The 27440-nt window shown below is 40.5% G+C and overlaps 1 protein-coding gene across 4 annotated transcripts in view; it reads right to left on the reverse strand.

The window, feature by feature from the left end:
- The window catches only part of fbln2 (fibulin 2), a 158722-nt gene extending 131488 nt beyond the window's left edge, over nt 1-27234 (reverse strand). For all 4 annotated transcript variants that reach the window (XR_007035447.1, XR_007035449.1, XR_007035448.1 and 1 more), the window contains exons 1-2: nt 27030-27234; nt 16735-18519 (exon numbers count right to left, since the gene is read on the reverse strand). Coding sequence is in view for 1 of the 4 variants with exons in the window: in XM_047347855.1 (XP_047203811.1) it covers nt 16735-18412 (1678 nt within the window). In the remaining 3 variants the exon portion in view is untranslated. The remainder of the gene's footprint in view (nt 1-16734; nt 18520-27029) is intronic.
- Nucleotides 27235-27440: the final 206 nt, after the last annotated feature.

The following is a 27440-nucleotide window of genomic DNA, read 5'->3' on the forward strand; positions in this document are numbered from 1 at the left end:
ATAGCGCCCCCTAGTTGTTAGGGGGTCTGAATTTTAGTATCTGAGTAGCGTTTGCGATTCCCTACCAGGTTGCTGTTAGTTTCTTTCCAGCATTTTCTGGTTCTTGTGGCCAACGACTTTTAGCGGAGAAGAAGAAGAAGAATAGTAATAATAATAATGAAAAAACTAAGCAAAAATAATAGGTTTCCCTGCCCGCCGGGAGCAGGCGAACGGCCATGCCTTGCATGGCTTTCGCCCGCGGGCTTGGAACCCTAAAGAGACAGGCAGCCAGAGAGGAGAACGCAATATCAGGGTAATGTGTTCACAATGTCTAGTCCCTGTTAATAGGCAGGCAGCTGATTTGTGGACAACCTGGAGACAACAGAAGAAAGACTGGTCAATCCCACTATAAACAGAGTTGCAGTAGTCTTGTCTAGCAAAGATAAAAATATAAAAGACACTTTCAAGGGCATCATGAGGAAGATAAAGCTTGACTTTTCTAATTATCATCAGAAGAAAAAAACTAGACACCACTACTGCATTTACCTGTCTCAAATTTGAAGTTATTATCAAAATAACCTCTAATAAAAGGACAGTCAGATGACTAGTCAGATGCTGCATCCTGTCTGCAGGGCAGTTTTCCCAAATTCAATGATTTCCATTTTATTTTCATTTAAGCAAAGGAAATTCAGCTCCATCCATTTTTTAACATCCTGTAAACATCTCCACAGACTCACAATACACTGGGCTCCACCACATTTTTAAGGTATATAAATCTGGATGTCATCGGCATAACAATATTTTTCAAGAATGGACCCCAGTAGAAGCGAACAGAAATAAAATAAAATGGGGCATGGAATGGAGCCTTGAGGTACCCCATGTTTAAGTATGGACTCTGTGGAAAAAAAACTGTCCAAGTTGGACAGAAAAACTAACAAACAAGTAGGACTCTAACAATTTAAGTGCTGTGCCCTTCCCAACAGCAGACTGTTCCAGATAATAAAATGTCATAATCCACTGTGTTGAAGGCAGCAGTGACCTCAAGAATAAAAATAGCAGAAGCTCCAGAATCAACAGTTGAAAGCAAATCATTGCACACCCTAATAAGAGCTATTTACATGACTTAAAACCAGACTGAAACTTCTCGTAAGTGCCATATAACTCTCAATTAACCAGTAACTGAAGATAAATCACTTTCAATAACATTTGTAGGAAGAGAAAACAACTTGGAAGTTGGCCTAAAGTTTCAGAGGACATTAGGATCCAAGTTGGTATTTTTAAGAAGAGGTTGTACACAACCCAAAGAAGACAGCTGTTAACAAATCTGACTATCAAGGCACCAACAGCACTAAATACCTCCTTGAACAGTCTGGGAGGATATTTAAGAGAAAGTCACAGCTCAAAATGTTCTAAAACAGCAGGAGATGCAGGGAAAATGTCAGGGGTGCAAGGTGAAGGTAAAAACCTGGAAGCACTCACTTTATCAATAAAACATTTTAAAAACTTTTCACAAAGTGAAACAGAAGGAGCGAGGCAAGAGGAATCATAAGGATTCAAAAGAGAGTTCAGAAAATTGAAGAGAGTTTGACACAAAATTACAAATAAACTGGGTCTTAGCATTTTTGACAGCAGCCTGATAATCAGTTTTTTTACATCTCTGAAGAAAGCCTGTCCTTCTGAAATTTTCACTTAGCTGACAGGTGTGTCTAAGCATGTGAGTATTCCATCCCATGCTAACTTTATTTATAGAGCACTTTAAACACCCACAGGACCAAAGCGCTGTACAATCAATAAATGAACGAACAGTCACACGACACAAATTTAAACCAAAAAGTAAAATCAAAAATCCTGAAAATAAATAAAATGCCCAGTATTAAAATAAAACAATCAGTCAGAATGAGGTAAAAACAATTTAACAGGCAACATCTTAGAATGTGTCAAAGGCCAAGGAGAATAAATGGGTTTTAAGAAGTGATTTAAAAACAGACAGGGAAGGCGACTGTCCAATGGAATGTCATTCCATTATTTAGGAGTTGCTACAGCAATAGCACGGTCTCCTAAGACAGGTAGGGTGGGGCAGGTTTTTGTGTTTGAATACAAATGATTTTAAATACAAATGATTTTAAAATGAATCCTAAATACAAATGATTTTAAAATGAATCCTAAAATGTACAGGCAGCCAGTGCAGGGAAGCTAAAATAGGGGAAATGTGGTCAAATCTCATGTGCTGCAGCAATCTGTTCTCTCTGAAGCTGAGATAAACAGGAATCCCTGATTCATTTATAAAGTGTGTGACAGTAACCCAGCTGTGTGGTAACAAAGGTCATCTTTTATGTCATCCAGACATGAAAACCGAGGACTCAGAGAGTTTGAGTCCTTTATCTTGAGAGGAACATGTATCTTGGGTATCGTCTGTGTAAAAATAAAAGGAGTTCTCATCTTCTAAAAATAGAGCCCAGAGAAAGTGTGAAGGAGAGGGAGCCTAAAACTGAGCCCTGCAGGACTCTACACAAGAGAGGAGCAGAGGAGGACACATGGTCACCAAGGCAGACACAGAAAGTAGGACCTAAACCAGTCTAGAACTGTATCCGTGATGTCCCCAACTGATTCAACCAGGAAAGCAGAATGCTATGGTCCACCATGTCAGCAACAGCCAATAAATCTAAAGGCACGAGGACAACACCGTTACCAGACTCGGTTGCCAAAAAATATATTGTTAAACACTTTGAAAAGGGCTGATTCTGTAAGGAGTTAAAACCAAACTGTAAAACCTCTAAAATGTTCTGTTGTTTCAAGTATGCTGTGAGGTTCTGAGGTTGTATTGGACCAAACTGCAAACAGGGACTAGGGCTCGGCATGATGTAAAGCAGGGGTGTCAAATTCCAGTCCTCGAGGGCCATTGTCCTGCAACTTTTAGATGTGTTGAAGATTTTCAGGAACCACACCAGAGGAGAGACTGCTATTCGAAAGAGCAAGGACTGAAGGCCCTACAGTGAGGAAAACCTCTTTAAATAATGGATATAAGGATAATGGATAAGGATAATAATAAGGATGAACAGCATAATTTGGTTTACTGTAGTTGGTTTACAGTTTTTAGTCTTAAAAGGAGCAATAACATCTACTATATACGTACAGACTTAAAATCAACCAGGAGCTGTTCAACATTTCCATGATGGTGGAACTCCAGAGTCTGAATAATGCGATGCCATCTGTGCATTAATGAAGCGACACACAGAAGCACACAAGCTAGGAACAGACATTAAAAGACTGAACTAAAAAAACAAAAAGCAGATGATTAGTAATACCGGTTGTAATAACCTCCTTAACACCTCCGGGTAAACCAAAATTTAAATTCAGGTCCAAGATGTGTCCCTTTTCATGTGTTGGACCACTCACTAACTGATTCAAATTAAAAGAACTGCTTGGTCTCACAACACACATGAATGTTAAACTTTCCACAATCAAAATCTGATCTGGGACTGTCATCCTGCCAAAATAACAAAACATTTATAAAAGCTAATTTACATAACAAATGTGCATTATAGAGGATACAAAGTTGTCTTTCTTTCTTGCCAAGCATTTCCAATACCTTTTCCTAAAATAAAATTATCTTCATGAAATAGCCAACATATCTGCCTTAGTTCAACCTAAACAAATCAGATTTTTCTATTGCATCTTCTTAAACAAATTATATTTCAGAACATAACACAGAGGGCAGTGAAATAAATAAAATGAAATTCATCCTTTACATTAAGTTCACAAAACAAAGAAACACTGGTCTTCAGGAATCCCTTTAAATCTGCCCACTTCAACTGCCGGAGGACAAGTACAGTACCAGTTCCTAACTGAGCACACAGTGATGTTTGTCTTCTTTTCATATTTACCGTCACAAACAACTCAGTTTGAAACATATGCGTATTTAAATGCAAGTTCTAAGTTTGGGTTTCCTACAAATTTCCTGCAATCACTAATCTTTATACTTCTTTAGATCTTTAGTTTAACTATATTCAAATCACAACTAAATTATTTCTGTAAATAATAATTAAATCACAAAGAGAAAATATTTTAGCAACCACCTTAACAATGGCAAAATACATTATATTCTCACATTTTTCTGAGGAGACACTAAAATCTTCAGCAAAACTAATAAAAGAAAGCTTGTCATTTTCTTTTTTTCGCCGAGAGAAACTTGATAGTCACGAGACCTGGTGGTAAGCCAATGTAAATGAAAAGGCCACATAAAGCGTAAGGTTAACACCTTTAGAGGAGCCCAAAGTGTGACAATATTACGTTTTCCCTTGTGGACCAACAGCCCCAATTAAAAATCTTCCTGGTCAGACTTTCCTCTGGCATGTGAACCTCGCCATTTTTACATCTTTGTTTTATAAGACAAGGATGCCTACCCATATCTCCTTATATGGCTAAACTAGTGCACCCCAAGAAAACACCTTGTGTTCTGTCTCTCTAGAGGACTCTCTAGAGGACTCTCTAGAGGACAGCATTATTACTGGCAGCATCCTGAAAACCCCACACGCCATAGAGTCGTCCAGTTTAAAGACTTAAAAAACTATGGTCATGACATCTCTGTATTCATAATTATTTTATTCTAATTTCTTTGTAATAGTTGTTTTTTTACATATTTCTTTTAATATTTGGGGGGGGGGGGTGTATCTCTTGTATTTAGTTTCAGCTTCTTTGGTTTTTAGTTTTATGAAGTTTTTTTTATGAGGAGCATATTTGTTTTTACAGCCATTGTTTAATCCTTTAGTCATCCAAGGACAGCTACTGTATTTTTTATTATTTTAGATTTTCAGTGAACAAAGTTTATCATATAATGTTATCTTTTTCTAAATGTTTTATAAGATATTATTTTCAGTGCTTTGATAGATTCTGTTCCATTAGATCACTTTGTAACTTATTACAAATTTTTCAGTTTTAACACTTTTAAAACATTTTTGTGTTTTTGATTTGCTAGTCTTATTTTGTTAAAGAAAAAAAAAACTTGTAGATGATCACTGATTGATAAATGATTTACCAGTTGAATTATGAATAATATAATTTGTGAAAATATTATCAGTTAAAGTAGCTGAGTGAGATGTGAGTCTACTGGGTCTGGTCATTTTTGGGCCTAATCTATGCATCGTGTTAATGAAATCATTAGTGTGTTAGTGACACTTCATTTCAGTATTTATTTCAGTATTTATGAAGTCAGTGTTCTCAGTAAATCTCCACATACAAACTGCACCTTCCATTAAATTTTCTCTCCACAGGGTTAGGGTTATCTATAGGTCTATGGTTATTTTTTGCACTGTGTATTACACATACATGTAGGGGTTCACATTTCAGGTTTCTAATCAAACATTCATGTGCAACAACAATATGGGAATTGAGAATGTTATCTGCACAAATTTATATCTTCACCTGTAGTCCCAACTTATACAGGTTCACATTTCAAATGTTAAATCATGATCAATAACAACATTTATTGTCATTACCACCATGAAAAATATATGTTTTATTTATATTTTTCTTCTTTTAAACTGTTTACAATTCCATATAATGTACAATCATGAACCAGATGTTGGAAAGTCAAGTTCAAGTACTCCAGGGAAAAAGGACCTCTCAGACCTAGGTTATTTCCTGACTATTTTACAGCTGTAATAATAAAATATGTCCAAATCACCATTTTAGCTTAGGCAGATGAATGGCAACAACACACTAAACTTCCTACCTTAAAAACTATTTCACATGCAGTACATGTGAAATGGGTTCTTTACAAATTTTAAATAGTTGTTTAAAGAATGGCTTCACGTAAAGGAGTGTTACAAATTCTCTAAGACAAACCAGATGAAAGGCCACACAGCCCTTCTCATGTGTATTATTCATCCAGACAGCAATGTTTGAAAATCCAGCTCACAACTGTCTCACCTTAGTCCAGTGACTAAGAGTGTGAAGCAGCTACCTGACAAATATATCACCCTCCAGATTGATCAGCCACTCCATCATCATGACAGATAGTTTAGAATGTCTGACAGGTGGCGCGTCATCTATCATCCTCAGGCGATTCAGGGCACACTGGCAACATAACATAAGAAGAATATGGTGCAAATATGTCAAATAATGTCAATTAAAATGAACATGAATCCTAGAAGACAATGGTCAAGGTTTTATTGTGATTTAGAAGAATACGTTATTGACTGCCAGAACACTAATATACAGGTTCATCCCAATAAATGAGAATATTAGTGAGAAGGTTATTTATTTCATTAAGTAAATCCCATTATAAAGTTTAATTCCACTCAGACTGATGTTTTCAAGACAAACCTTTATTTCAGCTAATTATGATGATTTTCTGCTTACAGCCAATGGAAACATTAGAATATTACATCAGATCAATGAAAAAACATTTCAATACAGAAATATGTAATACCTGCCTAACTGTTATTTTAAAAATGTTATTTTAATCCGACTAACAAGCCTCATCAGAACATACGTTCTGATTCATTGAATTGTGCCTGTAAAAGCTTGTACAGCCAACAACTCAAACGTAGATGTTTTCTGCATGACCCAGTCATGCTGGGACGTCCACTCAGGGAGAAATTGGTAACAATTCTTTCTTATTTTGAGAACAATCATTCTCACCGTGGAAGGATTTTTAAAAAAATGGCCCTGCCCTGTGACCCTTCCCCAGATTGACAGAAAACAATAATTGTATCTCTATAACCCCTATTCCACTGGCTCTAGTTGGGTTGTGCGGTGCGGCGTGGTGTGACGTGTCTCCGCTCCACATGGTTTCATTCAACTTGGTACGGTACCAGTTGTGTTTCCATTGACCCACTGGCTGCTGGAGCTATTATAGCTCCGCCTCCAGCCACCACTGTAGGACGCTGTACTGCTATTAATGTTACTGTGTGAGATTGTCACATTAAAGTCATCTGCATGAAATGATAACAAAAAAAATAGAGAAAATAAAAACATACAATACATATAATAATGTTTGTATTATTGTATATGCAAGAATGTCTTATTTATGTTTTTTATGTCTAAAATGATCCACTAGGATAATTATCTGGACCACAGCCCAGCCAGAACTTCTAAAATAAGGCTCAGGGGTTCTGATGTTAGGGGGGGTGTGGCAGGAGAAGCAGAGAGGATGCTGTCTGGATGGTGAATCTCCAAAGTTCTCTCAGCCATGGCAATAATGAGGACAAGGACTTTAAAGTGCAAAATTGCTGACTTTTGTCCTCGGTTTTGCACTTTAAAGTTAGTTTTAGGTAGGATATCAGATGTTCATGCTCCGCAGATTCAGCCTGATTACGGCAGCTGCTCTCTGTCTGCTCCCTCCCTCCTGCAGACGCTGGTTCACTAAAGAAGAGTCAATAAATTTCCAAACCAAACCCAGTTTCATGGTGGTTTTGTTTTGTGTGTTTTGGGGGAATGTTTGTGCATCTGAACAGCTGATTGATCAGCTGGTTTAGGATGTTATTAAATACAACGCCCCTGTCTGCATGTTTCAGAAAGCTGATGTGTCCTTTTTCTTTTCTTTCGGCATTCAGACATGGTTTATGATTTGTAAATAGTAAAATTATATTTCAGTATGACCCGCTCCTGCAAATGTGGTCCTTGATTTTATTGTAGTCGCTCTTGAGTTTTATTAACTTTTCTCAACACTTTCTCAGCGAAACCCTTCTCATTTCTCCTGGTCCCATGGCCAATCAGTGAACAGCAGTCTGTTCACATCACCTGTAGTCCCAACTCAGCCCCGGTCAGACCTGCTCAGCAGCAGGGACCAAAAAAGTAGGCACCAGTAAGGAAAAAACAGTAATGGAAACGCTCACAAAGGGGGCAGAGTGGAGTGGAGCCAAGCCAAATCGAGCCTGTGGAAAAGGGGCATAGGTTCACTGCAGTGCAGGCATGGCTCCGGAGGAATTTAGCTGGAGGGGCTGTGGCAAATTTTTTGGAGGGGGGTACATTTAAAGGATAATGATTTAAACAATCTGAACATTTCCACTCTTATTTTTTTCTTTTTTGCACAAACCTTAAATGCCATCCATTGGTCTGAGTGCTGTGGTCAAATTCAGGGGCTGCATCTGTCAAAGGTCTGTTCTACGAGGTCGGGTGGCCACAAAAGCCACGAAGGCCGGAAGTGATCGGCCGTGAGTTTGGACGGTCTAGCTCTTCACCAGCTGTTCCTGCCGTTACCTCAGTGTAACTTCTGTTGCCGAGCAACTGTGACAGAGTGAAGCACAGAGCTGTAAAGATGGAGCCCGAAGGTTTACCCTGCTGTCTCTACTGTATATAACTGCACATGGTTTTTATTTACCCCTTTATGAATTCCTGATGGCATAAAAGTTTGTTTTCTTCATAATTTTCTTGTTTCAATATCTTTTAATTTTATTCTTGCTCAATAATCAGCCATTTAAAATGTTCAAAATAACTTTTATGTTCATAGATGTGAAAAAAATAATACTAAATAAAGTATATTGATGACAAATACCGCTTGGTACCAACTTTCTGAAGCTTAAATCGTTTATTTGTAGAGCATAATAACAAATAAACCAACAAATGAACCTAACAAATAACCTGACTGAATTATATCTGTGTTTAATATCCGCTCATTGGTGAAATCCAGCGGGAGTATGAAAACGATGGGCCGGGAGACAGGCGTCCTCCCCTAGGACAGCGAACCGCCAACGCCCGGTCAGCTGACAGCTGGCGAGGCAAACCGGCTATGAGCACAGTGGGAGCGGACATCTCCGAACAGCTCGATCACTTTTGCAATTAAGCGATACAGATATTTCAGCTTTACACGGTTACATTCTTGCCTAAAAACATTGTATGAGTTAATTTTGTTTACTGACGTAATCGGACTGAAATGTGGCCTTCGAAGGATGCAGTCCCCTACACCTAGGCCCATACTGGCATACTACCGTGTCGGAGTGTCTTCCTTACTGTGGAAGCAAATCGTTACCATATTTCAAATAAAAAAGCATTTTCAGAAATGCTTTTTCATTTTAAGAATGTGGCTGCATTGTTTGACTCATAAATGAAATTAGTAATCAATAATCCTATTTGCATTTTAATTTTCTTCTTCAAGACTGCTCATTCTTTCACTTACTTAAAATGAAAAAGAAAAAGACATTTGAGATTTATTTTTCAAAATGTACCCCAGCAAATAGATACCAAAATTCAATTTGAAATGTAAAATTTGAAAATGAAAAAGCATTTCCAGAAATGCTTTTTCATTTTAAGAATGTGGCTGCATTATTTGACCCATAAATAAAATTAGTAATCAATCATCCTATTTGCATTTTCTTCTTCACGACTGCACATTTTATGCCATAATCAAAAAGAAAACAAAGCAGACATTGCTTTTTTGTTTTCGTGGTCTGCCCGCAAAGTACTGCCCAGAACTCGAAAACGAAAAAGCATTCCGAGCGGCGGGCGCAGAAGAGTGACGTCAGCAGCCGCTCTTCCTCAGCTCCCTGCTGACCGAGCTACCCATCTTGTTCGGTAGGGGGCGCTGTGCACGTCTGCATTGCATTACATTGCAAACGTGCTGTGAAATTTATTGAATTGCAGCAGGGCCGAGCTCAATTTGTGGCAGTGGCAGGCAGAACTGGCAGTTCCGGTGGCAGGCTGTGGCATCCTTGTGGCAGCCTTATGGCCTGGGACATCCAGCGTGTTTTTAAGCATTTATTTATAATTTTCTGTGAGTGACGATTCAGAATAGCTGCTCGTGCTCTATAATAAACCGTCTGTTTGTGCAATAAATCTTCGTCATCCTTTCAACACGTCACACATACACATGGTGCTATTTATTTTCCATGTCAAGTAAATACAATCACCTTATGTTATGGGTCTAAAGCTGTTTATTAAATAATAATCAATAATGAAATCATTATGTAAAGGTAACAGGCTATAACAACAATGACAACCCATTTGCCAATAATCAGCATCAGATTCCACAAAAACAGCGGCAACCGCATTGGCAAGCTTTTACGGCTGGTCTGGCACCTTCTGGCATCCTCGCGGAATCCCGTGCAACCCTGTGGCAGGCTGTGGCAGTTCCGGTGGCAGGCTGTGGCGGAACTACCAGTTCTGCCTGCCACTGCCACAAATTGAGCTCGGCCCTGCTGCAATTCAATCAATTTCTTGGCACGTTTGCAATGTAATGCAATGCAGACGTACACAGCGCCCCCTACCGAACAAGATGGGTAGCTCGGTCAGCAGGGAGCTGAGGAAGAGCGGCTGCTGACGTCACTCTGCTGCGCCCGCTGCTCGGAATGCTTTTTCGTTTTCGAGTTCTGGGCAGTACTTGCGGGCAGACCACGAAAACGAAAAAGCAATGTCTGCTTTGTTTTCTTTTTGATTATGGCATAAAATGTGCAGTCGTGAAGAAGAAAATGCAAATAGGATGATTGATTACTAATTTCATTTATGAGTCAAACAATGCAGCCACATTCTTTAAATGAAAAAGCATTTCTGAAAATGCTTTTTCATTTGAAATATGGTAACGATTTGCTTCCATACCTTACCGCCTCCAAAGTCCCATTTAATAGCCTACAGCCCCCTCTGCTGGATGTCTTGGGTGATTGGCCCAGGGGGGCCCGCCCCCTCAGGCCCGCCCCCCCGGGCCCGCCCCTTGGTGCCGGGTCTGCTGCTGAGGTCTTTGCATCTTGGCATTGTGTTAACACATATCCGCAATTCAATTAAGTTTATTTATATATAGCCAATTCACAACACATCATCTAATTTTAAATTATATTAAAAACGTCAATTCAATCGAATCATTCAGATTCCAAGTGAAGTACATACGTTCCCGTTGCTCCTAGCTCACCAAACAATGCAGTGAAGTTCAGTTTATTATTCAAATTGGTTTAAAGCTTTTCTATCTAAGGAAATCCAGCAGATTACACCCAGTCAGTGACTTGCAGCATTCAGTCCTTGATGAGCATGTGGAGACAGTGGACAGTCGCTTACATTGACATTGCAGCAGTCCCTCATACTAAGCATGCATGTAGTCACAGTGGAGAGGATAGCTGCCATTTAACAAGAAGAAACCTCCAGTGAAACCAGAACTAGGCTCAGTGTGAACAGCCATCCGCCATGACCGACTGTTTGCTCCAGAACCACACACAGCTACACATCTGCGCTTATAATCAGTTACTCAGGTGTTTTGATGAGAGGCTTGGACTGGATATGTAAAGCCCTTCGTATGAAAAGGAATTTACTTTAATTGTTAAATCTGACACAACTGCATTTAGCAGGAAAAAAGAGAGGTGTCTTTCTGTATGTAAAACAGATGCAGGGTACAAATCATTCTGGAATTATGGTAGTTTAGTTTGCTTTTATGTCTGTGTTACTAAGCAACATCCTATGGTCCATCCTGAGATGTTCTGATAAACATCAGCCACTTTGTTGTGAGAGAGCACATCATTCAGATAGCACACTGCAACCCCAGATAACTTCTGCCCAGCTTGTTCTCCTGCCTATGCACCAAATGACAAAGTAATATGTCTTTTTAAGATACCACATTATAACCGTTTTCACTGCACCCATGTTTGATCTTAATATAATGTAAAAAGTGTGCATCAATGTATAAATTCATTATTGTAACAATGTTTCATAAGGTCTGATACCATTTTAAAATGAAACTTAAAACTGATTGTATCTGCATCTGGCCCTAATTTTCTGACATGAGGCTGAAGTTGTGTTGTGAAAATCATTGCTTCCTTTTGCAGACCATTGTTGCACATTAGGAAGCAAATAAATAAAAAAACAATAAATACATTTGCAAAAATGTCTCATGTTGCCCCTTCTTCTAGTTTGCTGTGTTACCTAAAAGCTGCGATAATGTGTCAATGTAATCACACATAAATCTCCCTATCACATAACCACATTCTGGGTTCATATTGCATTTTATTTAGCGAAAGACAACTACCAAATTTTGTCTAAAATGACTGATAACCAGATTTTATTGCATCTTATTAAACTTAGGTATGACATATATAAAACCATTGGTGAGGAGATAGGACTGTCACCAAAACGGATCCCTCTGACTGTAAATAAGATACTGGAAGCATGGCATCATAATAGGAATTGGAGAACTGTTATGAGAATGGATTCTTCGTGACTTTTGAACAAATATAATTTGTCAAACAGAACTGTCTCTTTTTTGTAAATGGTATTTCGAGATGAACAACTGAGTGCCTTTGGACAAAATAACATAACCTTAGAAAGGCATGTAACATCTTTAATAAAACACGGCAGTCCAATCTACAGTGGAATTTGAGGAGAAAGTAATATTAGAATGTAACTATTGTATAATTAAATACTTGTGAAAAGTTAATGGAGCATCCATTAACTTGTAACATTAAATCCAAAAAAGTGACATCACAGGGTGAGTTTGTTTTTTGTTAACACGAAGCTTTTTCATCCAAAGTACAAATTTTATTTGATGCACAAAAGCAGCTAAACAACTTATCTGGAAGGTGTTCTTTATCACACAGGCTGGATGGGGACCAGCAGGGCTGGTTGCATTGTTGCAGTCAGTTGTTTGCTCAATGAACTGAAGCACTGTTGCTGCTACGCCACGTCATTGTTACTAAAGGTGGTTGTACAAGTTACTGAAAAACTGTGTTTATTTAGTATTTCTATAAAAAGCTTTTCCAAGTTTAGGTTTAATTGCATTTAACAAATAATGACAGGTTGGAATCTGATGTTTTTCAACTCTACAGGTGAGTTTTTGAAAAAGGTAGAAAGCAACAAAGACCAGATCAGGTCTATGTCTGGATATGTAAACCAAAGAAATGAAAGTGTGTACTTTTATTTTACAAGAACTGTTCTTCCATATTTAAAGCATGTTGGAAAGAGTTAGAACACATGTTCAGAAATGTTCTTAAAAAAAAATCAATAAATGTCAATGATAAAGAAGCATATTTGAAATCAGAACCTTTGAGAATAACAGATTTGTCCCAGGCCCTTAGCTTTCTGTTACTAGCTACAGGGTACTGTGTGTCTCATTACATTTATCCAGGTCCTACACAACCAACATCTGGATATGGTGCCACCTTGTACAGAACACACCTTTGTATTCCAGTTCACAGACATGAGTAATAGGTCTAGCAACTCAATCCAATATGCAATGCACTAAGGAGTTGAGCCAATTATTAAATACCAGGCCATTATACACGTTAGTATGACTAACAGGCATTCAGAATGTTAAACTGGAACAAATACACAATCCCAGCTGTTTCCCATTTTCACTTTCTTTGATATACACTGAAAAGCAGAACATATAACATGGACTATGATCTCCCTCATACACAACATGACTAAAAATAAAGAAAAGGACCTCAGAGCCTGACCGTTTATTGGACACCTCAAGTTAATCAAATCCACAGCAAGATGTCAGAATCAAACCTCTAAATTTAAGACACCACACCAAAGGCTGCTAGTCACAAAGTACATCAATACCAAATCACTTTCCAGCTTTGGTCATCTCTCTCCTGTAGGGCGGAGAGGCTTTGTGTTCTGGCAAAGAGGTGGTGGGAACTGTAAGTCTGCTTCAGCAGGATATTCACACTGACCCCTGATCTCCACAGACTCTTGCCTCAGAATGTACATGGGTTGGACAATGAAACTGAAACAGCTGTCATTTTAGTGTGGGAGGTTTCATGGCTAAAATGGACCAGCCTGGTAGCCAGTCTTCATTGATTGCACATTGCACCAGTAAGAGCAGAGTGTGGAGGTTCAATTATCAGGGTAAGAGCACAGTTTTGCTCAAAATATTGAAATGCACACAACAGTATGGGTGACATACCAGAGTTCAAAACAGGACAAATTGTTGGTGCACGTCTTGCTGGCGCATCTGTGACCAAGACATCAAGTCTTTGTGATGTATCAAGAGCCACGGTATCCAGGGTAATGTCAGCATACCACCAAGAAGGACGAACCACATCCAACAGGATTAACTGTGGACGCAAGAGGAAGCTGTCTGAAAGGGATGTTCGGGTGCTAACCCGGATTGTATCCAAAAAACATAAAACCACGGCTGCCCAAATTATGGCAGAATTAAATGTGCACCTCAACTCTCCTGTTTCCACCAGAACTGTCCGTCGGGAGCTCCACTGGGTCAATATACACGGCCGGGCTGCTATAGCCAAACCTTTGGTCATTCATGCCAATGCCAAACGTCGGTTTCAATGGTGCAAGGAGCGCAAATCTTGGGCTGTGGACAATGTGAAACATGTATTGTTCTCTGATGAGTCCACCTTTACTGTTTTCCCCACATCCGGGAGAGTTACGGTGTGGAGAAGCCCCAAAGATGTGTACCACCCAGACTGTTGCATGCCCAGAGTGAAGCATGGGGGTGGATCAGTGATGGTTTGGGCTGCCATATCATGGCATTCCCTTGGCCCAATACTTGTGCTAGCTGGGCAATGACTACCGAACCATTCTTGAGGACCATGTGCATCCAATGGTTCAAACATTGTATCCTGAAGGCGGTGCCGTGTATCAGGATGACAATGCACCAATACACACAGCAAGACTGGTGAAAGATTGGTTTGATGAACATGGAAGTGAAGTTGAACATCTCCCATGGCCTGCACAGTCACCAGATCTAAATATTATTGAGCCACTTTGGGGTGTTTTGGAGGAGCGAGTCAGGAAACGTTTTCCTCCACCAGTATCACGTAGTGACCTGGCCACTATCCTGCAAGAAGAATGGCTTAAAATCCCTCTGACCACTGTGCAGGACTTGTATATGTCATTCCCAAGACGAATTGATGCTGTATTGGCCACAAAAGGAGGCCCTACACCATACTTATAAATTATTGTGGTCTAAAACCAGGTGTTTCAGTTTCATTGTCCAACCCCTGTATACATGTGATCAGATTTTGATTGGGGAGCAGCCAATGTCTGTGCTGCATCCATATTTAACTAATATACTTCTCAGCCCCTGTTTTAAAGAGGAGGACAACTCTTCTGATTGGACCACATGGACAACAGCTAGGGAGAAAAGATATCGATTTACAGGTCCTTCTCAAAATATTAGCATATTGTGATAAAGTTCATTATTTTCCATAATGTCATGATGAAAATTTAACATTCATCTATTTTAGATTCATTGCACATTAACTGAAATATTTCAGGTCTTTTATTGTCTTAATACAAATGATTTTGGCATACAGCTCATGAAAACCCAAAATTCCTATCTCACAAAATTAGCATATCATTAAAAGGGTCTCTAAACGAGCTATGAACCTAATCATCTGAATCAACGAGTTAACTCTAAACACCTGCAAAGGATTCCTGAGGCCTTTAAAACTCCCAGCCTGGTTCATCACTCAAAACCCCAATCATGGGTAAGACTGCTGACCTGACTGCTGTCCAGAAGGCCACTATTGACACCCTCAAGCAAGAGGGTAAGACACAGAAAGAAATTTCTGAACGAATAGGCTGTTCCCAGAGTGCTGTATCAAGGCACCTCAGTGGGAAGTCTGTGGGAAGGAAAAAGTGTGGCAGAAAACGCTGCACAACGAGAAGAGGTGACCTGAGGAAGATTGTGGAGAAGGGCCGATTCCAGACATTGGGGGACCTGCGGAAGCAGTGGACTGAGTCTGGAGTAGAAACATCCAGAGCCACCGTGCACAGGCGTGTGCAGGAAATGGGCTACAGGTGCCGCATTCCCCAGGTCAAGCCACTTTTGAACCAGAAACGGCGGCAGAAGCGCCTGACCTGGGCTACAGAGAAGCAGCACTGGACTGTTGCTCAGTGGTCCAAAGTACTTTTTTCGGATGAAAGCAAATTCTGCATGTCATTCGGAAATCAAGGTGCCAGAGTCTGGAGGAAGACTGGGGAGAAGGAAATGCCAAAATGCCAGAAGTCCAGTGTCAAGTACCCACAGTCAGTGATGGTCTGGGGTGCCGTGTCAGCTGCTGGTGTTGGTCCACTGTGTTTTATCAAGGGCAGGGTCAATGCAGCTAGCTATCAGGAGATTTTGGAGCACTTCATGCTTCCATCTGCTGAAAAGCTTTATGGAGATGAAGATTTCATTTTTCAGCATGATCTGGCACCTGCTCACAGTGCCAAAACCACTGGTAAATGGTTTACTGACCATGGTATCACTGTGCTCAATTGGCCTGCCAACTCTCCTGACCTGAACCCCATAGAGAATCTGTGGGATATTGTGAAGAGAACGTTGAGAGACTCAAGACCCAACACTCTGGATGAGCTATAGGCTGCTATCGAAGCATCATGGGCCTCCATAAGACCTCAGCAGTGCCACAGGCTGATTGCCTCCATACCACGCCGCATTGAAGCAGTCATTTCTGCAAAAGGATTCCCGACCAAGTATTGAGTGCATAACTGTACATGATTATTTGAAGGTTGATGTTTTTTGTATTAAAAACACTTTTCTTTTATTGGTCGGATGAAATATGCTAATTTTGTGAGATAGGAATTTTGGGTTTTCATGAGCTGTATGCCAAAATCATCCATATTAAGACAATAAAAGACCTGAAATATTTCAGTTATTGTGGAATGAATCTAAAATATATGAATGTTAAATTTTCATCATGACATTATGGAAAATAATGAACTTTATCACAACATGCTAATATTTTGAGAAGGACCTGTATTAGAAAGTAAAGGTGCTAACCCAGATTGATAACACAGGTTAATGATTCTTGTTGGTTTCTGTTTGCATCTTATGGACTGATTATGATGACTTGAGCACATGTAACTTACCTCCTTCTGGTCTGAAGAGTAAAACAGGACTATAGGCCTCCTCTTCTCCCTTCTTCCCCTCGACCTTCAGGTCCTCTCTACCGGGACTGTGAAGTGGATCTCTCCTGGGTAGACTCTTTGTCAGTCTTGGGGTTGAAGGCGGCTGGACTGTAGTAGTGATTAAAAAAGCCAAGGTTGTTTGCTGATAGTCAGGATTTCCCTGTGATGGACTGCTGGACTCGGAATCCATGTGGCTTTTCTCCTTTTGTGCTGACCTTATTGAGTCTGGCACATCATTTTCTTTAGTTCCTGCAACAGATTCTATTTCTTCTTCATTAAACCATTCCTCACCCCCTGGTCCATGGAGTTCTTCAGGAAAATGTGCTCTTGAATTTGCACCGTTAGTAACATCCATGTTTCTCAGCATAAATAGTGGAAACTCTTCTCTGTCCGATCCACCTTTCTGGTCAGGCACATTTTCCGTACTTCCCATTAGGTGATTTATGTCTACCTGACTGTTTAAACTTTTGGGTGTTATACCATTAGATGCATTATGGTCATGCACATCAGCCTTCTCACTCAAACTCTTCTGATGATGAAGGGCTCTTTCTGAATTCCCTTCTAAACTCTTTAGGTTGTTTACTGGAAAGGCATCACTTTCCAAACTTGTGTGTGCATAAAGTGGATTTTCCAATTCAGTATAAGTATTCCTATCACTAAATGAAGGAGTTTGTGTGTATGGGAGACCCTGCCAAGAAGTGGTTGCATTTACCAGTGACCTGGCAGTACTCTGCTCGGCAGTCAAGGAAACTTTTGTCACTTCTTCTTTGTCTCCCAGATGGTAATGAACTATCTCCATCTTTTCTTGAACATTTAAACCCAGGAGGGAGGAAGTTCTGTCAGGTCTCTCAGAGCCTATAGATACAACTTTGTTGGAGGAGATGGAGGACTGGGTGGGTAGAACAAATAAATCAGGATATGTCTCAGAAAAGTCAGGAGGGCTGTAATCATATTCCTCTGAATCGTCATTATCAGATGGTGACGTTTTGAAAAGAGGAAGATTCCCACTGGAAGGATGGTGATATGATGCAAAGCGCTGATCGAACCTGGTGGAGAAGCTATCTCGTCCGTTGAATGTGTTATCATCTGTTAACATGGAATTATGATTATGGACATTTTGGGGATTGCAATTAGGAACAGGGTAGCACATGAGCTGCCCTCCTTCATTAGGACAGTGGCAGACCCTACAATCTTCGATGTGAAATGAATGTCCGGCCTCATATTTTTCTCCATCATGAACACATCCAATGCGTTCACACTGTTGGCAGCTATCCTGAGGTTCCAAAATCTCAATGCAGTTTGGCGGCATATCGGGACAACTGATGTAGCGGCAGCTGATGGGACCCCCTCCAACAGGGCAGGAGCACTCAGTGCTACCATAGTCAACAAAGTAGGATTCTCCCTCAGGCACTATGCTATTGTTAAATCCAGCACGGCTGCAGTCATATTTCTCATAACCCTCACATTTACATCCTTTCTCCAAGCAAGAAGGACAACAGGCACCGCTTTCCAACACTTCTTTGATGCAGTTTTCCAACAGGGGACAGTCCACACCCGAACAGTCACGCTGGCTTAAGGTGACAGGCAGGAAGAGAAGCAGCGAAATCCACCTAAGGAGTGCTACTTCTGCCTGAGCCATGATAGCTTCAGAATGTTGTACAGTCAGAGGAGATGGGGAACTTCTCAGACCTTTCAATAATTCTTTAAGGATGCTGGAGCATTCTGCTGATGTGAATCTCCCTTAACCTGCAGGAAATGGCAAAGAAAGTGAAAGTCAAAGTAGTTCATTTTAAATTGTAAAGCAAAACGTTCACTGAACAATAAGGAATTTAATGAAGATGTGTGGTAACAAATCTCAGTCCAGTTAAGCTTTGTTTGCAGGATTGAAAGGAAGTTGCTGCCAGCTCCTGCATTGGAGTCATCACCATGATCATCATAAGTGTGAGTCCCTCTCTAGATTTTGGTAATGCTAACACAATGCCAGGATGGACACGAATCAGGAATGACCTTAGAAAAGCAGCTTTTGTGGCCTTTTAATCTACAAAGTCACACGTGTGCTTCTCTGCAATGCTAAAAGAAGTAACAATAATACCTTACCTCATGCTAACTGTCAAGCATGATGGTAAAGAGCTGATGATCTAGGCTTGTTCTGCAGCCACAGAACCAAGATTGAAGTTTGACAAATACGATCAGTACTGGTTGTTCATCACTAAATTTGATGACAACACATTGATTGAATGATAACTGGAAGGGTTGAGATGGGCTACAGACCATAATTCTCTGGACTCAAGGCCTGGTGTCAGGATAATAGTCTATCCCTAAACACGGACTAGAAAATTATTATTTTTCTTAGAAAAAGGAGCGTACAGCACATCCCTTTACACATGGGAAAGCCTGATGAGTTAAAATTCTAGGTACCTAGAGGGGATGGACAATAAAACTGAAACACCTGGCTTTAGACCACAATAATTTATTAGTATGGTGTAGGGCCTCCTTTTGCGGCCAATACAGCATCAATTCGTCTTGGTAATGACATATACAGGTCCTTCTCAAAATATTAGCATATTGTGATAAAGTTCATTATTTTCCATAATGTAATGATGAAAATTTAACATTCAAATATTTTAGATTCATTGCACACTAACTGAAATATTTCAGGTCTTTTATTGTCTTAATACGGATGATTGTGGCATACAGCTCATGAAAACCCAAAATTCATATCTCACAAAATTAGCATATTTCATCCGACCAATAAAAGAAAAGTGTTTTTAATACAAAAAATATCAACCTTCAAATAATCATGTACAGTTATGCACTCAATACTTGGTTGGGAATCCTTTTGCAGAAATGACTGCTTCAATGCGGCGTGGCATGGAGGCAATCAGCCTGTGGCACTGCTGAGGTCTTATGGAGGCCCAGGATGCTTCGATAGCGGCCTTTAGCTCATCCAGAGTGTTGGGTCTTGAGTCTCTCAACGTTCTCTTCACAATATCCCACAGATTCTCTATGGGGTTCAGGTCAGGAGAGTTGGCAGGCCAATTGAGCACAGTGATACCATGGTCAGTGAACCATTTACCAGTGGTTTTGGCACTGTGAGCAGGTGCCAGGTCATGCTGAAAAATTAAATCTTCATCTCCATAAAGCTTTTCTGCAGATGGAAGCATGAAGTGCTCCAAAATCTCCTGATAGCTAGCTGCATTGACCCTGCCCTTGATAAAACACAGAGGACCAACACCAGCAGCTGACACGGCACTCCAGACCATCACTGACTGTGGGTACTTGACACTGGACTTCTGGCATTTTGGCATTTCCTTCTCCCCAGTCTTCCTCCAGACTCTGGCACCTTGATTACCGAATGACATGCAGAATTTGCTTTTATCCGAAAAAAGTACTTTGGACCACTGGGCAACAGTCCAGTGCTGCTTCTCTGTAGCCCAGGTCAGGCGCTTCGACCGCTGTTTCTGGTTCAAAAGTGGCTTGACCTGGGGAATGCGGCACCTGAAGCCCATTTCCTGCACACGCCTGTGCACGGTGGCTCTGGATGTTTCTACTCCAGACTCAGTCCACTGCTTCCGCAGGTCCCCCAAGGTCTGGAATCGGCCCTTCTCCACAATCTTCCTCAGGGTCCGGTCACCTCTTCTCGTTGTGCAGCATTTTCTGCCACACTTTTTCCTTCCCACAGACTTCCCACTGAGGTGCCTTGATACAGCACTCTGGGAACAGCCTATTCGTTCAGAAATTTCTTTCTGTGTCTTACCCTCTTGCTTGAGGGTGTCAATAGTGGCCTTCTGGACAGCAGTCAGGTCGGCAGTCTTACCCATGATTGGGGTTTTGAGTGATGAACCAGGCTGGGAGTTTTAAAGGCCTCAGGAATCTTTTGCAGGTGTTTAGAGTTAACTTGTTGATTCAGATGATTAGGTTCATAGCTCGTTTAGACCCTTTTAATGATATGCTAATTTTGTGAGAATATGAATTTTGGGTTTTCATGAGCTGTATGCCACAATCATCCGTATTAAGACAATAAAAGACCTGAAATATTTCAGTTAGTGTGCAATGAATCTAAAATATATGAATGTTAAATTTTCATCATTACATTATGGAAAATAATGAACTTTATCACAATATGCTAATATTTTGAGAAGGACCTGTATACTGGGTTAAAAGATGTAGTCCTGAATTGTCTCAAACTAGGTTCTAAAACCTGACAATGAGTTCTCTATTGGCGTCCACAGACACCAGATCTGTGTATCTAATAAAGTGGCTGGTCGGCAGGCCAGCTGACAGCTATATCTGTGTACAAGACAAGATATGATATTAGATGGACCTCCAACCAACGACATCCTGTAACTAATGAAAGAAAAGGAAATGTGCAAATCTTAATAAAATTTGTATTAATTATCTGGTAATTAATTATCTGTATTTATAAATTATCATATATGTCATATATTTAAGTATATTATGAAATATTTTAAACTGCGACTGTGTTACTAAATACACTGAAATTAATAAAATATGTTTTTTATTCATAAACATATGTAAAGATAAATAATATTTATCTCATGCATTTCTCTCCAGTTTCATTAAAATTATCACATGTACAAATATTTATTTTGTGACATTTTAATGGAAGTGTAGTTCTTATTAAGTTGAGCATCCATGCCCAGTCCTCGAGGGATGGTGTCCCTTTTAGAAGAGTCCAAAGTTCAACACACTTAAATCACATAATTAGGTCATTTGCAGGACTCCGTAGAACCTGTGTTAATGAGAAGGTGTTGGGGTCATCCATTTTGGTCGCACAGACCGACTAGGCACAACATGCGCAGCTCAACAGGCGTTGCAGCTCTGACATCACCCAGGATTATAAAACCTGCGGAAAATAAACTTTCGTTGCCATTTCCAGCGTGTCTCATGGGAGGACTTAACAGGACTTAAACAGTTTAGCTAATTCTCACCTGATTAACTACTGTTGGCTTTCAGCGGGAGATAGATCTGGGCCTTTATTCACAAAGATTCTCAGTCTTCTCAGAGAGCTCCTAACTTAGCCTAAAAAGTCCTGCCAAGGACTCTAAGCTTAAGACTGATTCAGTTTGCTGCTGAGAGTGACTCTGAGCAAGGAAACAACAGAAATTCCTATCTTAGTGAGGAGGTGTGGTTGACCTCGACGCTATCTTCTGAGCTGTGACTGGTTGTTGCAAAAAACAGAAGAAAAAAGAAACACTGCTAGTAATCAGTGGAGAGAAATTAACCGATAAAGAATTTAGACTGGATTAACAAATGTGTAAATCAGGATAAACTTAGCTAAATTAATTCTCACAGAGCATCAAAATGTTTCAGTGTAGGTTATTTACATGCTCATCATTATTTTGATTTGCTTATTATTATGTTTACTGCCATGCTGGTCGTTTTCATACTGTATTTATTTCATATTAATTAATGTCATATTAATTCAGAGGTTTAGTTTGGTTAAATGACCAAAACAAAACGGAGAACAAAAGGTGGAGAAAACCGAGCTGAACAGAGGAGCAGAGCCTGCAGGTGGAGGAGAAGAGAGGAGTGCTGAAAGGTAGTTTTGGTCCTGGGATCACGGTGGGAACAAACAAGCATTCCCAAGCAGATCAATGCTCCTTTCCCTCTGCTTTCAGCACCAGCCTGGAATGTGAGCAGCTCTGGTTCCTGCTGCAATTTGAAGCTAGAGGGGAGATAGCAGCACATCAGAGAACTTCTCCACTGACGGGGAGCATTGGAGATGACCATTTAGGCTACTGACATCATCATGTACAATACAGCAAATACTTCTTCACCTCATTTATATCGTCCTTCTATGTATATAGTGCTTAGATTATTGTACGAGAGGTTGTAGTCTAGAGTTTGTATTTATTTTTTCGAGTTTTTCCAATTTTTATCCGCATTTATTTTTTGTTATTATTATTTATTTATCCTTCCTAATATTACCTTACAAGAGGTGCGCCTTAATCTGTCCTGATGCTGAAACTATTTAATTTCCCCTAGGGGGATGATAAAGTTTATCTTATCTTTATGTTAATAATTGTTTAATTGTTATAGTAGTTTATGCGCTCATTTATTCGACTGTTTAGGGGGTGGATCCCTGCGCTATCGAGCCGGTAGTGTTTTATTAATTCACTGTTATTTGTTGTTTGAAGAATATCTCTCCTTTCTCTCTGTCTTTCCTACATCTTCTCTGCGTCAGACAATCTTTGGCTCACTAAAAGTCCTCCTCACTACTCTCAACATTTTCTCTCGTTAGGAGCTCTCTTGAAGCCTAAGATGCTTCCTGAACAACTTTTATCTCACCGAGAAAGATTTTTATTAGACTGGCGTGACCATGAGCAATTTTTAATCTTAGGATTCTTTGTGAATACAGGCCTTAGATGTTGTCTGCAAAACAAGTACATAGAGAAGAGAATGGGTCCTAAAAGAAAACCCTGGGGTACCTCTAACTTCAGAGGAGCCACTGAGGAAAAAAACTGACTTAACTAGACAGAGAAGCTTCTGCCTTTCAGATAAGACCTAAACCATTGCAGGGCTGTGCCCTTAACACCAATTCACTGCTCCAAGCGATATAAGAAAATCTTGTGGCCCACTGTGTCAAAGGCAATGGACAAGTCTAGAAGGAATAACAAATGTGGTGATTTATTTGTCACAGTGGGGTTTGTGGGTGGACCAAAGCGCAAATAAGAGCTTGGCAGCAGCATTCTGAAGCAGTCTTCAGCTTTATTCAAAACGTAGCCAAACACGTAGCAAACTAACTGCAGGTACAAGCAAGAGTACAGTCCAAACTTACTCAAGTATTCTCTGCAGGAACGTAGCAAAAACACAGAACTTAATCAGGGGTTGTGATCGGGTGTGAAATGAGGAACCAGCAAGGAACACATGAACCAGACAAACTAATATACAAAGGGATAACAAAGGGCAGGTAATCAAAGGAACAGGGAACAGGTGTGACAAGAGGCAGGGAGGCAGAAGGAACAGGTGAACCTAATAAAACTAAAGCATGAGGAAAGTGACTAAAGGACAAGACAGTGAGATTACCTAAATAAAACTATAGACCAAGATAAATTAAAGCATAAAAATCAAGAATAAACATGAACTGAACAAAACTGAGAAACTGGAGGGAACACAACAACCTAAGAACTAAGCAGAATAGAAACCCTGACTACAAAAGTAAACAAACCTAAACCAACACTGATAGAACAAACTGAGAATGAAGCAGAGGAAACGAGGACAAGAATAAAAGTAAACAATAACTAAAGCTAACCTATAAAGGAGGGACTGGAGAATAAAGATAAACTAGAGGAAACAAAGCTAAGAGGGATAATGAATGCAAAGGGGACTAAAGCCGAGAAATTAATAACTAAAAGAGGAAAACAAATGACGAGAGGAGTAACAGAAAAGAAACTAATAAATAGGAGAGTGCAAAGGAACCAATACAAACCATGAACATAAAACGAGGGCAAAGCTAAGGAACCAGAGGACTATAATAATAATATAATAATAATAATAATAAAACCATTCTAAGTGTCTTGGGTGGCTTGTCCTCTTCAGGTTGGAGGGGAGTTCCTGCCTCAAGTGGAGGAGTTTAAGTATCTTGGGGTCTTGTTCACGAGTGAGGGAAGAATGGAGCGGGAGATCGACAGACGGATCGGTGCGGCTGCCACAGTAATGGGGGCGCTGTGCCGGTCCGTTGTGGTGAAGAGAGAGCTGAGCCGAAAAGTGAAGCTCTCGATTTATCGGTCGGTCTACGTTCCTACCCTCACCTATGGCCATGAACTTTGGGTCATGACCGAAAGAACAAGATCCCGGATACAAGCGGTGGAAATGAGCTTCCTCCGTAGGGTGGCTGGGCACTCCCTTAGAGATAGGGTGAGGAGCTCTGCCATCCAGGAGGGGCTCGAAGTAGAGCCACTGCTCCTCCACATCGAGAGGATCCAATTGAGGTGGCTCGGGCATCTATATCGGATGCCTCCTGGACGCCTTCCTCGGGAGGTGTTCCAGGCACGTCCCATCGGGAGGAGGCCCAGGGGACAGCCCAGGACACGCTGGAGGGACTATGTCTCTCGGCTGGCCTGGGAACACCTTAGGCTCCCCCCGGAGGAGCTGGAGGAGGTGTCTGGGGAGAGGGACGTCTGGGCGTCTCTGCTGAGTCTGCTGCCCCTGCGACCCGGTCCCGGATAAAGCGGAAGACGACGAGTACGAGTACGAGTACATTCTAAGTACATAAAAGGGAAAGAAAAACCAAGGAAACTAAGGAGGAGAACACACTGGGAGGCAAAAGGAAACCAGAACTGTCAGAAAACGGAAAGCAGTAAACATGAATACAAAACCACAAACAAGAAACATCTAGCAAAACAACCCACAAAACAAAGTCCAAAATGTCACATCCTGACATTATTCTGTTTCAGATTTAGAAGGATGGGACTCCTGAGTCTGCAGATAAAAGCAGGTCATTAAGGACTATTAAGAAGCATTGTGTTTGTGCTGTGACATGCTTTTCTCATTTATCCTATGTAACTGTAGATGCTCCTGTAATTGGAAATAAACCACCTTTCTCTAATATTTTAGAAAGGAAGGGCAGTTTAGATCGGCATGAAGTTTGACAGAACATTAGGGCCTAAGTGACCACAGCATACTTAAAGGCAGCTGGGACAAAACATCCTTTAGCATTCTAGAAGGAATACTATCACCTGGATAATATGACGGACTCAGGTGCTGGACTATTTCCGAGATCTGAGAGGTGGACACAGGTTCGGATTCAGATTCTTTATTGTCACTGTAACGAGTACAATCAAAAGTAAGGTTCAAACCAATTTAAACCATTAGTAGATACAGGGGTGTAGCACGATCTGGGGTTGAATGTGAGGGTGCAGACCTGACAGCACACGCTTTGTCAATAATAAATGTTTTAAAAACTCTTCACAAAGTGAAACACAAGGAACCAGGCAGGATGACTCAGAAAGATTTAGGAGAGACTATTCGACAGTAGTCTGGTACTCAGTAAAACAGGTTCTCTGTGTTATTGTACAGCTGAGGTTAGAGTTATATAGATTTAGAAGATGGTAAAGACCAGATCATTTCTATGGAAAACCATAGAAATGAAAGAGGTTGTACTTTCCTTTGACTGTGACATAACATTAAAATGAGTTAAATGACAGTGGAACCAGTAGAATCTTTACTTATCTACAATTACTTCTACTGTCTCAACAAAGCCAAACTATCATGTTTTTCACTCAACCCACAAGCTAAACATAGAGAACAATGAGTCTTATTTTAAATGTTTTGTTTCAAAACTGTTTCAGATTGAAACTGAATAAATCACCACATTTGTTAATGTAAGCAGAAAGCAGAAATCAATCATAATTTAACGGAAACAGTTCAATTGTGGGGTAATTTTGTCAAATTGAACCCTGATAAGAATCAGAGGCAGGAGTGCGTCACACATCCCCTGTGCTCCATCCTGTACTGCTCTACACTTAAGAAATGTCTATAAGCTGCATATTATTTTCTCTGGGAAACTGCTCACTGCACACATCTAATTCATCACCAGCAATGCAAGGCATATTTTCTCAGTCTTGAGGTGATCCATTGAAGCTAACACATCCCTGTATAAAAACATACATTGCTCTATTTCAGGGCTGATGCTTAAAATGAGTCCCATAGGATGGTCCTTCCAGATACCACTTACTTGCTTTATATACAAATCTAAGTATACAGTTCTTTGCATAGTATTAAGAACCCTTGAACCTATCTGTGTGTTTCTATGCTAAAACAAACTAATGTCTGCTGGCACTCAGCATATTTAGATCAAAACAGTTAAATTATAATCATTTCGAGGCATTACTGTCCCTCAAGGCTCCATCCTCAGTCCCAACCTGTTCATCACATATCCTATATCCTTCCTCCTGAAATAATCCTCTATAAATTCAATACCAGTTCCATTGTTAAGCAGATGCCACCCAGCTTTAAGCGTCTCCTAAGTCCCACTCTCTGACTACCTGCATGAAATGTATTTTTGGTTAAAAGTTGCAACCAGCAGCAGGGATTGATCCATTCACGCACACAGCTGATCTCTAAGGGGTCCTTGTTGTAAACCAGCTCCGGCACCATGCACAGAAACAGGCAACTGGTAACATTTTGAGATGACTGACAGCAGCGGATTCAAACAAAAGCGGAGAAAACGTTCACTCTGTGCGCAGTCGCCTCTTTCCACGCTGCTGACTGGATAAAGTTGTCCAACTTACCGTTTCCTGCACAGTAAGGTCCAAAAGTATGCAAAATTAATCACGGCACAAAGTTCAAAAAAAGTTCTCCTCTCAGCCCATGAAAACCGAGGGCACAAATGTTCTTGGATTCTGGTAAGTCTGATGTAGTTTCGCAGACGGAGAGATGAAAAACAGCAGATCTATTGTCAGAAGACCCGTGGACGCTGCTGCTCGGTACCTTGTGATGATCTGTTTCCGCACAGCCGCCGCGTCCTCTCCCAGCCTCTGGAAACCCGAGGCGGCAGGCAGAGAGGGGGAGGGACGGAAAGTTCGTCCCGGTGGACATCCCATCGCGATCCATAATGAGGAGCAGGCTCTGCTGGCCAAACACTGCACTTAGAAACAATGCCAAAGTATTCAAACCTTGAAAGTTTTCACATTTTGCCTCTT

Source organism: Girardinichthys multiradiatus, chromosome 20 (genome assembly GCF_021462225.1).
Source record: "Girardinichthys multiradiatus isolate DD_20200921_A chromosome 20, DD_fGirMul_XY1, whole genome shotgun sequence".
NCBI classification, from domain to species: Eukaryota; Metazoa; Chordata; class Actinopteri; order Cyprinodontiformes; family Goodeidae; genus Girardinichthys; species Girardinichthys multiradiatus.